Raw genomic sequence first — 15592 nt, 5'->3', positions numbered from 1 at the left:
TGTGGCTCATTCCCTGCTGTATCCCCAGCAGCTAGGACAGGGCTGGCACATAGGAGGTGCTCAGCAAATATTTCTGAGTAAATGGATGCATGGAAAAATGAATGAAAGAATGGATGGACGAAGCTCAGAGACATTGTGTATTTTATCTGAGGTTGTACGCCAGAACCAGTTGAAGCCAGTCTCTCCAACCAGGGTGTGAGCACCATGAGTGCAGGGATGCAGTCTGGTTTCTTTCACCACACGATGCTCAGCTCTCTGATTAGGTCTTACATATACACGGTGCTCAATCAATCCTTGTTGAATGAATGAATGACTTCAAAGACTGAGCTTTTAAAATTATAATTATTTTGCCATACTCTTCAAAGAGACATGGAACCTTATGTGCAGACACATCATAAGTCCCATTTTGAGAGAAGGCAGAATTTGAAAATAGAGAATATTTTGCAGCAGTGAAGATTAAAGTGGGTGGGGTGGCGGGGAAGAGGGGCAAGCTTGACTGAAGTGTGAGCTGCCTTTTCTGTGGCTGGAGCACTAAGCTGCATCATCCCCAGCCATCAGGAAATGAAGCCACAGAGCACAGGGTTTCCAGCTGCCAGTCACTGAGACATCAGGGTCAAGGTGGCCCACAGAAGCAGAGGCAGCCAGACCTTCAGGAACCCTGCAAAGAAAACAATTACAGGGCTGCTGTTACCTTTATACAGAACTAACATAAGATGCCACCTTTAGACTGACCAATTAGGAAAGGACACCCTCTCTGGGCTGATCATTTAGAAAAGGCAACCTTTTTTTTTATCTGCCCTGAAAACCAATTAGAAAAAGGTTCTACTGGGGTGGAAAAAGAAAAAAAAAAGTGCCCTCCCAAGTGGACCAGATTGAAGAAAACAGTCTTTCCTCTGACACTAGGATTGGTAGCCCCTCAAAAGGACACTCATGTGCAGTGCCCAACCTACTCAACCATCCTTGGTGACTTTGGGATAGTCACAGAGGATGAGCCTCTTAAGAACATCTTGAATCTTCAACTCCAAGCTCACTGGTGAAGGGTTGGCCTAGCTCAGGTAAAACACTAGGTTGGTGTAATGACTCCTTCAGATGTAGATGCCAAGAGCTGAGAAGGGCAACACTTACATGAATTCACTTTTCATTCAGATTTTCAGACAAGTCAGTGTCTGTGAAAATCAAAGGCCATAAAGTGCCAGCTCTCCCTGGCCTCTGTGGTCAGAGAGGCAGAGAAACAGAGCTTCTTGTTTGTCTAGTGTGTTCATCCCAGAACTAAGCATGGTCCTTGGCATGTAGTAGCACTCAACATCTATTTGTCACCTATTGAGTGAATCCTACAAAAGGTGTTAGAGATGAGTCACAAAGATTCAGGAAGTGCCCAAGGTACAGATCTAGCGTGTGCATGTCTACAGGGTATAAGTTTGTAGAAGTATGTGTATGTCTGCCCTTGCAAATATGCGTGCGCGCAGCTGCAGCTCTCTATGCCTCTGTGTGTGCAGATATGAACATACGCATGTGACATGGTGTGTGTGTGTGTGTGCACACAGACATGTCTGCATGATGTCCATCCTGGTGTTCCTGTCTCTGCATGCCTGTCTTTGTACGCCTGTCCGTGTGCACATATGCACTACTGTGGGACAGCACAGGTGTATGTACCTATATGTACAGCCCCAGGACCAGGCATTTCTACAGATGCAGTCATCTCTTCAGAGCTCAGGCCAAGCAGGCCAGGCACTCCAGCACATCCTGGGCCCACATATAAAAGCCCCTGAGGAAGGTTCTAATGCAAGTCCTCCTGAAATGAGGATCTGAACTTACCCAGGCTGCTAGAAGCAGCCGTTGAGGCTACTGCCTGGACATCTGTAAAGGGAAAGAAAAGGATTAGTGCAAGGAGAAAGCATGCAGATGGCAAGAAGCCTGAGGGATATACCTTTAGTTTGCTCTCCTGTTGCAGCTAGAGTGGTCTTTCTGAATCTGGATCAAATCATGTCTCTTCTCTGTCTTGGACACTTTAGGAGTTCCCCACTACTTTTAGGAGAAAGGTCCCAAACCTTAGCAACAATGATAAATTCCCACCTGGTCTGGGCCCACCTGTAGCAGCTCATCCCATACCAACCTCTTCCTCTTTACAGCCTGCCTGGCCTTTTCTCAGTTCCTCTAGCAGGCTGGGTTACCCACCCCCTCACTTGTGCCACCACAGGCCCTTTGCCTATGCTGTACCCTCTGTCTGGGGTTCTCTTTCCCTGACCCCTCTTTGTTAATCCTTCCTCAGTCTGAATAACGACTGCTCCACTGGTCTATAGGCTACATGTGAACCAGGTCTGTATCTGTTTTTGCTCACCACAAGATTCCCACCCGCTAGCACAGGACCTAGTACACAGGAGGTACAAGAACAAATTTGTGCAATAGAATGATTGAATGACTAGGAACTGGTAAAAGGCAGGCAGCTTGTAGTCCACCTTGCCCTCACAGAATCTACTTGCTCTGGTTCTTCAGAACCCAGTAAGATCCATGTGCCAGGTTCTGTCATCCCTTCTCATCTCCAGAGACTATTCCCCACCAGAAACCTGAGGGAGGGAGTGGCTCTCTTACTTTTCCGTGTGATGGGACCCAGGTTCAGGACATGGGTTTGGTCTATGATGCCCCCACCGCGGAATCTGGTCCTGGAGCAGGTCTGCAGGAAGAGGGCAACAAAGAATCCTTTCCATGAGGGAGACTGAATGTGGTGCTACCATGGGGAGTGGGCTGCACTCCTTACAGGGGTCTCCTCCTGCCTCAGGCTGGGGCTTGAGGATGGTCTAGGGAGTTGTCAGGAGATCTGTATACCTGGGCTCATGCCCCACCTCTGCCATTCATTAGGTGTTTGATCTTAGGAAAGTCACTTAAGTTCTCTGAACTGCTCTCCTCATATAGAAAAGGGAGCTAATAAAATGTCTCCCCTTTAGTTACTGCCAAGAATTAGAAAGTTAACACAGATAAGGTGCACCTGGTACTTTAAATTGTCAGCTTCTACGATGAGAACACAGGCTTGCAGACAAACCAGAGCATTTACCAGCCTGTCGCACTGTGCTGATCCCGCCTGATTTCCCAACGGCCTAGGTCTCCTACCTGGCTCTGCCCACCCCATCTTACTGCACATTCTGTTCCTGGACTAAAAGAGAAACACAACAATAATGTTTGTTTTCTTTTAGACCTTGTGGCCAAATGTCTTTGGTTATGGAAGACAGGTGAGGGGGAGATCATGGCAGGCAGCCTGAGTGAGGAAAGGCAACTCACAGGTTTGCATTTTTCAGTAAAGGTGTCACAGAGATACACTTCACAGTGCAGGTAGACCAGGTCATAGTTCCCAGCAAAACGGAACATCTGGACAGAAAATCGGCCCTGAGAGGACTCCCCATTCTCCACCACCTGGATGGTTGAGTCCTTAGTGCGTGGACATCTGGGAGGGTTAAGTCACATAACGTGGTTAGTTAAGCAGGCACTCTGGGGCCAAACCTCCTGGATTCAAATCTCACTCCACCACCTATTAGCTATGTGTCCTTGAGCAACTTAATCTCTCTGTGCCCCACATTCCCCATCTGTACACAGGAAATACTATTTGTAACCCATATCATAAGATAGCTGGGAAGATTAAATGAGTTAACCTTTCCAAGAGCATACTGCAGTATATGACACATAGTAGATGCTATCTATCTATAATGCATATATATAATGCTGAAATAAAATATCATCAGCACAGGGTTGAAACTATGCTATAAAGTCAGCACCTCTGATTTCCCAAGAATTGAGATTCAGGATCATTACCTACCATTTGTTGGCTACCTCCTGTGTGCCCAGTTCTAATGATAACAGTGGCACTTATAAGTCCTGAGGGGCAATGACCAAAAGGCAGAGTGTGTTTGTGTGTGTGTGTGTGTGTGTGTGTGTGTTTATGCACGCATGCCCATCTGTATAATTGCACAAGCAACACAGTTGCACCAAAACTCAAAATTGCACATGCAGAGATCATGTGTGTGCTGGGCTGGATCAGGATACAAGGGCAGGCACACTGGGTGTTTTCTCTGCTTTTTTACATGATTTGTTCAAAATTGATTTAGGAGAGGGTCCGAATGCTCACTACACAGAGGAAGAACTGAGAAGGGAACTCTCTGCTTTGTGCAAGCCATTCAGATCTTTTTGTGAAAATGCAGACTCCACTTGGCACAACGAAAGCCCTGAGGTTCAGGGGCCCGCCCCCTGAAGGCCCCATGCACGCAACCTAAGCAGGGCATCCAAGTTTCCCCTCCTGCCCCTCGCTGTCTCTCCAGTCGCCTCTTCCTTACATGTCCTGAGATGTTTGCCACCTTTCCTGGACTAGTGCTTCCCAACCCAGCTCCCACACCCAGACAAAAACACAGGCACACCCAGGACTTCTTCCTGCTTCCTTTTCAGAACTTTCCAAGTGTCCCACAACGTACATACTCAGTGTTTTTACTCAGGTTAAAAAAAAAAAAAAAGTTTACCAATCCCTGCACAGTAGGTATTTATGCCTATTTCACATATGAGGACATGAATATTTAGAGAGATGAGATGAATTGTGTCTCCAGACTAAGAAATAGCAAAGCCAAGATGTGGACCCAAATCTCCATGATGCTCTAATCTCCATCAGTGCCCCTTTCCAAATTTGCTTTTTTGGTCTTACCTAGAAACCACCTTTGTGTATATTTTTCTTTGTTTCCCAGCATCTGTGTTATTAGAATTTACTTGCTTTGTGCATTAAATATATTTACATTTTTATTGGAGAATACATCTATTTTTTAGAAGAATCTTTAGATCCTGACCACAGATAGCAAACCAGCATCACTTGCCATAAGCACAACATGGGTATTTATGGATAAATGCAAAGTAAAACAGTGCTATTAAATTTTAGTTAGCTCCTGTCACAGCGGAAGGCCCTAAAGTAGACTTCTTTCTGTTGCAGAGGGGATTAGCAATAACAGATATATATGTCAAATGAGCACCCAACTGATACTTTTCCCTTGATGTAACCAGACAGATTCTAAGAACCGAAACAGGAATAGGTCACTGCCTTTTGGGGATGCTTTTTCTGACTATGCTATTAAATAGCATATGCCCCTTCCCTTTCCCTGCTTTGGGTTTTTCCTATAGCGCCCTTACCACTGACATGCTACACATTTCATCTTGTTTAATTATTGGTCCCCCCTCTTAGAATATCAGCCGTATGAGGGCAGAGAGTTTTGTCCTTTCTATTCACTGTGCTGTCCACAGACCCAGGCACACAGTAAGCTTTCAAAAGACTGCTATTGTGATTTGAATGACAATGTGAATTACTTCCTCTCAGTGTGGTCGACGGTTCTCCAGTGCTGCTGGAGTGGAAAGTAGCACACCTGTGTCCTCCCTTTTACAACTGGTCCTAACTGTGTCTCTAGCTCAGTCCTCCCAGCCAAGTGCCAGCTTGCCCCCTACCCTGGGTGGGTGCACCTTCCAGTCAGGTTTCTTAGTCTTTTCTTGAGCCCTGGACACCTGTAGCCTTCTGGTGAAGCCTCTGCCTCCCTCTTCAAAAATAATGTTTTAAATTCATAAAGTAATGTACCTAAGGTTTTAAAGGAAACCAGTTCAGCTGAAGCATAGTTCTCAAGATATTAGAGCATTTGATATATGCATTATATATTTACATAATCTATTCTATATAAATATATTTACAAAGATATATATTTGATAATATATTAAATAATTTCTAGTAAAAACTCTAATACTCTAGTAACTAAAAAGTACTGACGTGTAAATATTTTCACGTGTCCTGCTAATACTTCTATGGTTTGTTGCCCGTGTTCATAATGGCTGGTGATGCCAAATTTCAGCTAGAGGTGATTGAATATAAAGATGTACTTTCTCCCAAATCCAAATCCAAAGGCTGCCTCCTTCTGCCCCAGAATTCCATCCATGGGCCTTACCTATCCTGGATGATGAAATATTTCAAGGGGTCTGTGGCGTTGCCGCTGGGTGTGGCATAGCAGTTGGTCATCAGCAGTGCAAACCGGGACAGGTCACCCCCATCCAGCACGGTGCCCACGTAGAGAAAGGCCTCTGTGGCCAGGGTCACAGATGAGCCTTGGTAGGGCTCTGTGTAGGTGGGGCTCTGGAAGAGTGCCATCCGCACGGTGAACATGCCTGTCCCACCCACGCTGATGTTCAGAACGCTGTCGGGGGAGAGGGGCTGGTGAGAAAACCAGAGCTGAGAACAGCAACAGTTGGGCCACCCTTTCTGGTCTGTGGTCCCAGGTGGTCCCTGGCAGCTCTGTGCGTGTTTATCTAGCAGAAGGACTAGAACCCACCAACCACTGCAATGGCTGCCCACTGTGATGAGCAGACATGGTGGGTCACCTCGGGATCTTGTTGAAATGCAGGTTCTAGTTTGGTAGGTTCAAGTAGAGATCAAGATTCTGCATCTTTAACAAGCTCCCGTGTGATGCTGATGCTGCTGATCTAGAGACCACATTTTTTGTAACATGTCCACACACCACCCCCCCTTGGTGGCCCTTGCCTTCAAGGAGTCCAGTAAAGAAATTCTCAAGGGAGTCACCTACATTCCTTCTTTGGTCTCAACCTGGGACAGTTAAAAGGGATGGCTGTGAGTCCTACCGCCTAGATCAGAGTTCTGGCTCCACCTATAGCAGAAGGTGGGGGGTTTGTAAATGGGTTGTTTTTAACCACATTGAAAACAGCTACACTAATGAGACTTCACAGGATGAGCCAATAAAGGACACTGTAAGACTGATTCACTAGGAAATAAGGCACATGATAAAAGCTCAGTAATACAGAAGTCCATTTTGCAGGTGAGAACTCTGTTATTGGTTTGGACTCAGATTTGGACTAGGGCAAGATTTCCAGCTCAAATCAAAAGACATCTCCATATAGGTATGTTGTTTCCTGAAGTCTCTCAGGCCTGAGACCTGGCCACATTGCTCGAGGGCATTGCTTGGCCAGATGATGCTCCACCCAAAGGCAGACAATAAGCAGCCTTCTTTCCCCAAGTCAGCCACACACTCTCATCAGTACCTAGTGCCCTTCCCTGAGTCTGGTTGGCCCAGAGAACATGAAGTCATAGATGAGTTGCGTATTGAAGGTCATGGTAGAGTGAGGGCTCTAAGCATGATGGCCTGGGTTTGAATTCCAGCTCTGTCACTTATTAGACTCTTAACTTTGGACAGGTTACTCAGTCTTCTCTGAACCTCAATTTCTACATCTGTATAATGGGAGTAATAGTAATAATAGTAGTAAATACTTACACCTCTTAAGGTACTTTAAGATTTCAATGAGATGTTTCCTATAGAGCACTTAACACAATGTCTGATATATAATGAGCTCTTGATAAATGCTTGTTATAGTTACAACTATAATTTTTCCAACATTAGCATCATTGGCCTGTGATTCTCCCTACTCAGAGATTTTCAATTTTATTTAGCAACAGGACCCTTTGATTTATTTATTTTTTTAATAAATCTCATGTGGCACCCAATATGGATGGAAATTCTTTGGTTCACTGTTCAGGCATCCCCAGACATACTTCCTTAAAGACCCTCAGACTCTAAGAGGCATAATTTATAAATCCTTCTTTAATCAAATTCCTATTTATAGAGAAGAAGGGAAACTAAGGTTCAAACAAGGCATATGAATTATTTCTCATATAAAGAGCAGGTCTGAACCTACAGTCCTCCCTCCTTCCATCTGATCCAACCACTCCTGCCCTCTGATAAGCCAGAGGCCCTCATAGTTAATTCACATATGCCAAGCACTGTTGTGCTTCTAAGAAAGGCAGTACGAGTACTTTTAGGTCCATTTCACAGGTGAGAAGACTGATATCCAGAGTGGGGCTATCAATTTCCAGAGCTGGAAAAAAACACATCTGGTTAGTATGTGACAGAGCCTGGATTTGATTCTGGGGTCCTTCCTTCCACACTGGACTCCTCCATTGGAAATACTGCCTCCCAGCCCCCCCGACCCAGCAACTTATGGCTGGTGGTTAACAGGGAAGCTGAGGACCTAGTGGTTAAGTGGTTGTGGGGGTAGAGATGGCCAGGGGCAACCCTCTCTGGCCATACCTGACCATTGGCTGCAGGGAGGTCTTCAAGCTGACTTTCATGTCCAGGGGATAGGAACATGCAAAGTTGACTTTGATGTTGCGGTCACGAATGATGATGTCATCTGCCAGGTAGAGGGTGTTGCTGTATGTGGCATGGGTTTCGTTCCTCTGTATTGGGGGGTGGGAGTGGGAGAGAAGGGCATGAGAATCTGAGTAGGACTCAAAACCAAAGCGGTTTCTCTGGCCACCTGTGAGTTGCCCTCCCGGCTGTTAAAATCAAAAGTTGGGACAGCAGCCATATATGAACCAGGCCCTGAGCTAAACATTCCTCCTGCATGACTGCATTAGCTCCTTCATGACCCTAAGAGGAGGGCAGCTATCTCCCTGCCTCATCATGAGGAGATGGGGGTTCACAGAAACAGTAACTCTTGAGTAACTTGCTCACAGTATGTGGGATCTAATAAGCCTGGGCTCTTCAAATTAGATCATGTCTCCTCTCAAACACTAAAAAGACTTAAAACCACGTCCAGACTCATTATTAATGCTGGAATTTCAGAGGCTGTGCTAAGCAAATAACAATTGATTTCTTCCTTTTTTTTTTTTTTTTTTTTTTTTTGTCTTCTTTCTTTTTCTTTTTGGGGGATGAGGGAATTGGAGAAGCAGTGTTCTACTCAAACATTGAGCTCCGGGTCCCTTCTGAGGAGTTTTCTGGAGGAGAGGTCCTAGTTCTCTGAACACTAGTGATGCAGACCTTGTCTTCAAGGACCATTCAAGACAGACAGACCTGTTTCTGAGCCCATTGCTGAACAGTGCTGAGCCCAGTTCAGGTTTCTGAACCTGCTGGCTGAGATGACGCACTGCCCAGTCCAGGCCCTTCTCTTCCCATCGGTAAAATGGGGAACTATCATCATGGATCATTCTCTTTATTGAAACTTACATTTACTAAGCACTTACACTGTGCCAATCACTGTCCTAATCATTTCACACACCTTAACTCCTTTAATTCTCTTAACCCTGTGTAGTAAGTACTAGTATCATTATTCCATTTTATAGTTGAGGAAACTATAAACATTTTATAGCTGAGGCACAGCTGGGCTTATATGACTAGGAAATGCTAAACCTGGGGCTTGAACCAGGCAGTGCTCTAACCCTGTCCCATGTTGGCCAGGACATACCATCATCACCGTCCCACAGGGGCCATCCCTGGCTGGGGTCACCACAGATATCCAGTCCCGGTCACTCCTCTCACTGAAGCCTGAGCACTGGCTGTCACTCAGGGACATGAAAACCTGCTCAAAGCCCAGGCTCTTCAGCTGGCACTTGCTCAGGGACACCTTGATGTCATTGGCTCCACACTCCAGCCTGCGCTCCAGGAGGGAGGGATCTGAAATCGGCAGGGAAAGCAGGATTGGAAACTTGTAACCACAATTCAGGGTCCAGCACATCCCCGGGGCCCAGGCCCAGCTGGTCGGGCTGGCCATCAGCTCGGGACACTCAGACTAGCTCCTGTCTCATCTTGCTGTGATCTCCTCTCTCAGAGGGACGGAGACAAAAGACTGGATTCCAAGCATGGATCCAATTGGCCAACCATCAGCTCCATATTACCCTAAGTATGGGACTGTGTACAAAAAACAATATTCTGGTTGTTCACCTCCCAAAATTAAATACACTGAGTCTCAGTAAAATTAAACAAAACAACACACACATTAATCTCATTATCTTTCCATCCTTTTTGTATAATCCACACTAGCTACTAATGTTTTTAATGCTATACACTTGCTAATTTCCCTTTTAAAACAACAGAGTGCAGACATCAGGCTCAGTGTTTGGGGCACACAATGACATCCAGCTGGATTTTGTTTTAACTTTTTAAAAATTGAAGTATTACACACCTGCTGGGATTTAATAATTTTCTATCATTGTATTCATTTTTACTGTTACCTTCTATCTAAAGTGTTACTTGCCACAGACACAGCAGTGACCATAAATGTCCTATTTAAAAGAAGGATTTAACCAGTTTAAAGAAGAACAAGTTAATAATAAAAATTGCAGTCTAGGTAGTACTTGGAAAAAACAAAATTGTAAAATTAGTATTTGGATGTGACTAAAATCATGACTGAAGTTTGGGAGATACTAGCCTGCTTCAATCATTGTATGTATGGGGAAACTGAGGCTTGGAGACCCACAGAGCCCTGCTTGTCTCTGCTGGTCAGTGGAAGGCCCAGCCCTTGAAACTGTAGGCTGGTCACCAGTCCTGTGTTCTTGTGCTGTAGAAATAGGGCTTGGGCAGCCTTAGGCCAACAAGTGGCAGCCACCTGTGCTGTAGTGTGGGAGCCCCAGAAAGAAGCTGGGGGCAAGGAGGTCCCCAAAGCTCTGGGAGCTTTGGGGTCTCCTGGTTTTTTTTTTTTTTTAATTTTATTTCTTTATTTGACAGAGAGAGATCACAAGTAGGCAGAGAGGCAGCAGAGATAGAGGGAAGCAGGCTCCCTGCTGAGCAGAGAGCCCGAGGCCGGGTTCGATCCCAGGACCCCAGGATCATGACCTGAGCTGAAGGCAGAGGATGAACCCACCGAGCCACCCAGGTGTCCCTGGGTGTCTCCTGGTTTTAACAGATATAACTGGGCCCACTTTTTACTCGGATGGGATAATATACAGCCCTGCATCATCTTTACATGTTTCCAACTCACACATAGAAATCTGTCCCTCCCTCAGTTGCTGACATTTTCAGCACGGTGGCCTCCTCCCACTGGCCTCACCAGTGATGTTGAAGTCCTGTTTGCACTGGCAGCCCCATGTGCCATCATCCGATTTGCAGTCCTCTTCTGCACTGCACTCCTCACATGTCCCCATCACGGAGCTGGGGTCTACGGGATCATAGACACAGACGGTCAACAGGGATGCTCCCTGGGCTCTTGTGATGCCCACCCAGGTCTGGAGTGTGGGGATGGGGCGCCCACTCACCTGTGCAATAGGCCAGATAGCACTCGGGGGGTGCGGTCAGGTTGTAGACATAGTAGCCACCAGCACAGGCCTTCACTTGGACGGACGTGTCCCACAGGCAGCAGTGACCACTCCAGTGTGCGCAGGCTTTGCGGTTCACTATGCCCTCGTCACTGGACGGGTGCGTGCCGTTGAGCCACATGGTTGCGGCCGTGTTGCAGTGCAGGACCGGCACGCAGGTCTCTGCCAGGCGCACACCACCTGGCCCCATGAAGCGGTACCAGCCACTCAGGCCCAGGTCACAGGTGTAACCTGCCCCATACTCTGTGCTGCGCCAATACTCATCTAGAACGTGGTGCTCCTGGCATGGGTCCACGCACACCCGTGTGTCACCCTCGTGCACACAGTCCAGTCCCGGCCCACAGGAGCCCGGGGAGCACTCGCAGTGCTGCCCGTCCCCCAGGTAGCCCGCAGGACAGACACATGAGTAATTGCCCTTGGTATTGATGCAGGTGGCTAGGGGGTGGCAGTGGTTGAGCCCCGGCTGGGCGCACTCATCCACATCGGTGCACCCCAGCCCAGGCGTCAGACGGAAACCTGCAGTGCAGGTGCACAAGTAGGAGCCCAGCGTGTTCACGCAGCTGCTGCCCTCGGAGCAGTTGTGGGCCCCAGGAATGACACATTCATCCAGGTCTGTGCACAGGAGGCCGTCGCCCGTGAAACCCGCCTGGCAGGAGCATGTTGTAACAGTCCCGTCCTCCATGCAGGTGGCATTGCTGTGACATTCAGAGCAGCTTCCTGTGGACAGAAGAGCCCAGCTTCAGTGTGGGGGCAGCGGGGCCAGTGGTCACTCACAGTCCTCCTGCATCCCTCAGGGTACCGTATTCTTTAAGATTTGGTCCCTGGATGAGTCTTTCGAAAACAACTAAACACAAAACTCCCCCAATGATTCCACTGTGCATTCTTCTGTGTTCAGCATTGCTTCAAACTGTGTCTTCTTTCAAAATATCTACATTTCCACATTCAGAGGAATCATACAGAGTTATTGACACTTGGTAAGATTTAGGTAACCCTGTTGCCCCTTCCCCACCTTTGAACATTAATTTCTTTTGCCCAGATCTTCTCTGCCTCCCTTCTGAAGACTTCGCCTACTCTCCCTGAAAGGGGCTGTCACACTTTGTGTGATGTTCTCCATGACAGTAAAAAACAATGAAGATAACGAGCTGTCATTTATTAAGCACTTATTATATGCTAGACATTGGGATTGTGCTTTTCATTCATTATCTCCTTGAATCCTCCCCAACGGCTCTGTAGGATTGCTTTTGTATTTACCCTAATTTTAAAGATGAGCAAACTGGGGTTCCAAGGGTTTAAGCCACTTGCTTTGTTGGTAAGGAGCAGAGCCAGGACACAAACCTAGGCAGCAGGACCACAGAGTATATGCTATTAACCTCTTAATCATGACACTGAAATGGCATTTACTGTGCCCCAAAGTACTCCAACTCAGGGGAGAAGCCCAGCTCCTTTCTCCAGGGAGAAGCTGAAAGCTAGGAGGATAATGCAAGACCAGTGGAATGACCTCATAAGAGTGCAGGGGGATGGGGCACCTGGGTGGCTCTGTGGGTTAAGCCTCTGCCTTCAGCTCAGGTCAATATCTCAGAGTCCTGGGATCGAACCCCGCTTCGGGCTCTCTGCTCAGCAGAGAGCCTGCTTCCCCCACCTCTCTGCCTGCCTCTGTGCCTACTTGTGATCTCTCTCTGTCAAATAAATAAATAAAAACTTTAAAATAAAAAAAAGAATCCAGGGGAAGGTGTTTGGGAGCTACTTAGGTGTGTTCAGATCTCCAGTGGGGTTGAATATGTTCTTTCCCTTCCAGTAAAGTGCTAGGGGACCTTAGTGTGTTCTAGACTCTTGCCTCTCAGTGTGTAATCCAAGGACCACAGCATCAGCTTCACCTGAGAGCTTGTCAGAAATGCAGAATCTCAGGCCCTAGACAGGGCCTACTGAATCAGAATCTGCATTTTAGCAAAATTCCCACCTGAGTCCTATATACATTAAAGTATAAAAAATGGGTTTAGAATAAATCAAATACTAAGCAATATAGGAGAGGGAGCTGGACCTCCTCTGTGGACAGCAGCATTGTTCCCTGCACACACACATGTATACATACACAGACATACACATACACCCCACTTACTTGCTTCCGAGGTGTCAATGAATGAAGCTATGATGATCCAAGAGGTTACCGTGACTACCGTCCACACTGAGGTCAGGGAGGAAAGTTGCCCCATTCTTTCTGCTCTTCAGAGTTACTTCTGGTCTGGGGAGAACCTGCCCAAAGGCAAAGACAGGTTGATCCCTTGGGATTTCCTCCCTGTCTCTGATGCCTGGAGTCCTGTGGAACAGAGATGGATGGGGTGATCTTACTTCCCCACAGTGTTTTGAGAGGAGTGCTTTGGTCATGTACTGTACAACTCCTGAAGATGCCATTTATATGAACTACAGCAAGTGTACAGTGTTGGGGCCCTTGCTTTGGTGGTTTTCCCATCTGTGACCCCACCCTTACTCCCACCCACATACTAGCCTCTGCTCTCCCAGGCTCAGTGCATCTGGAAGAACTGAGTCTCATTTGGAACAGGAAGCAGCAAGGTGGAGTCCTGTGTTCTGGACTCACCATCTTATTGGAGGCAGCTTTGGGTTTTCCCAGCCCACTCCCGATCCCCTGCTGGGATACTTACAACTTGCCCAGATCCATTTATCCATTCAACAAACATTTATGGAGTAGCTACCAAGTGCCAAACGGAGCTACAGTCCAAGGAAAGCATGAATAGGACAGGCAAGAGCCCCAACTTCATGCAGCCCATATATTACAAAGTTGCTTGAGATATGACTAATTTTCACAGTGGATTTTAGTGCTTCCAGAGCAGTTGCTTATTATTTCACTCAATTGGTCAGATAACCCTAGATAGGTATTATTATTGCCTCCATTTTTATAGCAGCAAACCAGGGGAGTAGATGGTGGTTAAATGTGTGGGACCTGGAGGCTGTCACCGGCATCTAAATGCCTGTTTTACTAATCACTAACAATGTAACACTGGGCAAGGATTACAGTTTGCTAAGAATTCATTTCCTCATCTATGAAATACAGATCATTGCTTTTACAAACTGGGTGCCTAGGATGTGCCAGGCTCAGTATGAAGTCCCTGTGATCAAAGAACTTGTGTTCTGGAACTGTATTTTCCAAGCTTTTGTGACCACAGTCTGTTAAAAGGAAAATATCTTTTGCCATTACGTGATGTAGGTGCCTGTGTGTATGCATGGGTACACACATGGTGTACACACTTACACAGACACACCAAATGTAAGTTTTATAAAATTCTTAACTACTGTATGTATTGCTTGCTGACATAGTTGATAACATTTAATTAAAAGAAAATTTTGGATATAAACCACAAACGATTTCATGATCTACTAATGGGTCATGACCTGTACTTTGAAAACACTGAGGCAGACGATAACTGACTGCATTTTATCATGGGGATTAATCAAAGCAGGGCCCGGCATATAGCAAATGCTATTATTGTTCACTACTCTATCCCCAGTGCCTAGTACCTGGTAGAGATTTTGCTGATATTTGTTGAATGAATGAAGAAATAAATAGTCATTGTTACTAGAAAAGCACAGCCTCAAAGAGAGGGAGATTGACCAACCGAAGACAATGAAGCCAGTAGTCAGCAGAGGAATGACCCAATCTGGGACTGACCCAGGAGTCCAGTCTCTTCATTTACTTCCCCTCTCTCTCAAACAGAAAGGGAATCAGCAGAGAACTAGGTGGGGAGAAGTGGCTAGGAGAAAAGAGCCGTAGATAGCCTTACCTGAAGCCAGAGAGACAGAATTAGTCCATTGACGAGTGTTTGCCTCCTATATATCCATCTGCCCCTGGTTGGCAGTCTCTCCTCCAATTATTCTCTGGTTCTGTTTCTTGAGATTGTTTTCTTGAGGGTGGAATGTTTTCCCCTTTGGGCACAGTACTTTCCTGTCCTAGGATGTCAGATTGTTGTTCTTTTTCCTGACACCCCAAATGATTGACATTGGGGGTCAAACTTGTGCCTGCAAATATAAGGCCTCAATTTTGTACCTTTTGGCATAAAGAGATTCCTTAGTTAGAAATTAACTGGAAAAGCAATGCCAAGGTACTAGGCATTTTCTTGGTCATTGAGAAGGACAAGGTGGACCCAAAGAGCCAGGCAGAAGCATGTATCCAAAGCCAGGGTGTGCTAGGGTGAAAGAGAGTTTTTATTGACCCCATTAGGACATGCACCTGTGGTCATTTGGGGAGAGCACCCTGCTAAGGCACACTCCATCCTCATGAGCTCAGCAAGCTCCTCTATGGTCTGGACATGAGCAGGAGAGGAGGTATATATGGCTGAAGGTCAAAGCCAGAAGATAATTCAGACATCAGACCAGACCCATTCTCTAAAGTAAGAGATCTAAGTTTCCATGAGGATAGGCCCCCTAGGGAGGTGGATAACTTCCAAGACTAAGGAGACTGACTTTTGAGTCAGTCCATTG

At 46.4% G+C, this 15592-nt stretch overlaps 1 protein-coding gene across 2 annotated transcripts; it reads right to left on the bottom strand.

Moving 5' to 3' along the window:
• Positions 1–323: 323 nt before the first annotated feature.
• Positions 324–15085, bottom strand: UMOD (uromodulin). Of its 2 annotated transcripts, none has more exons than XM_059415202.1 (11): positions 14896–15085; positions 13218–13415; positions 11042–11818; positions 10837–10944; positions 9256–9464; positions 8100–8248; positions 5952–6197; positions 3274–3436; positions 2590–2671; positions 1816–1857; positions 324–658 (listed from the first exon to the last, which is right to left on the bottom strand). In XM_059415202.1, exons 2-11 carry the CDS (start codon positions 13309–13311, stop codon positions 597–599), a joined length of 1932 nt encoding a protein of 643 aa, XP_059271185.1. In that variant the 5' UTR covers positions 13312–13415; positions 14896–15085; the 3' UTR covers positions 324–596. The 2 variants fall into 2 exon arrangements, with proteins under 2 accessions (XP_059271185.1, XP_059271186.1); XM_059415203.1 differs by having other exon boundaries at positions 13218–13351.
• Between the last annotated feature and the right edge of the window lie 507 nt (positions 15086–15592).

Source organism: Mustela nigripes, chromosome 11 (genome assembly GCF_022355385.1).
Source record: "Mustela nigripes isolate SB6536 chromosome 11, MUSNIG.SB6536, whole genome shotgun sequence".
Taxonomy (NCBI): Eukaryota; Metazoa; Chordata; class Mammalia; order Carnivora; family Mustelidae; genus Mustela; species Mustela nigripes.
This window is presented reverse-complemented; position numbering and strand designations above follow the sequence as displayed.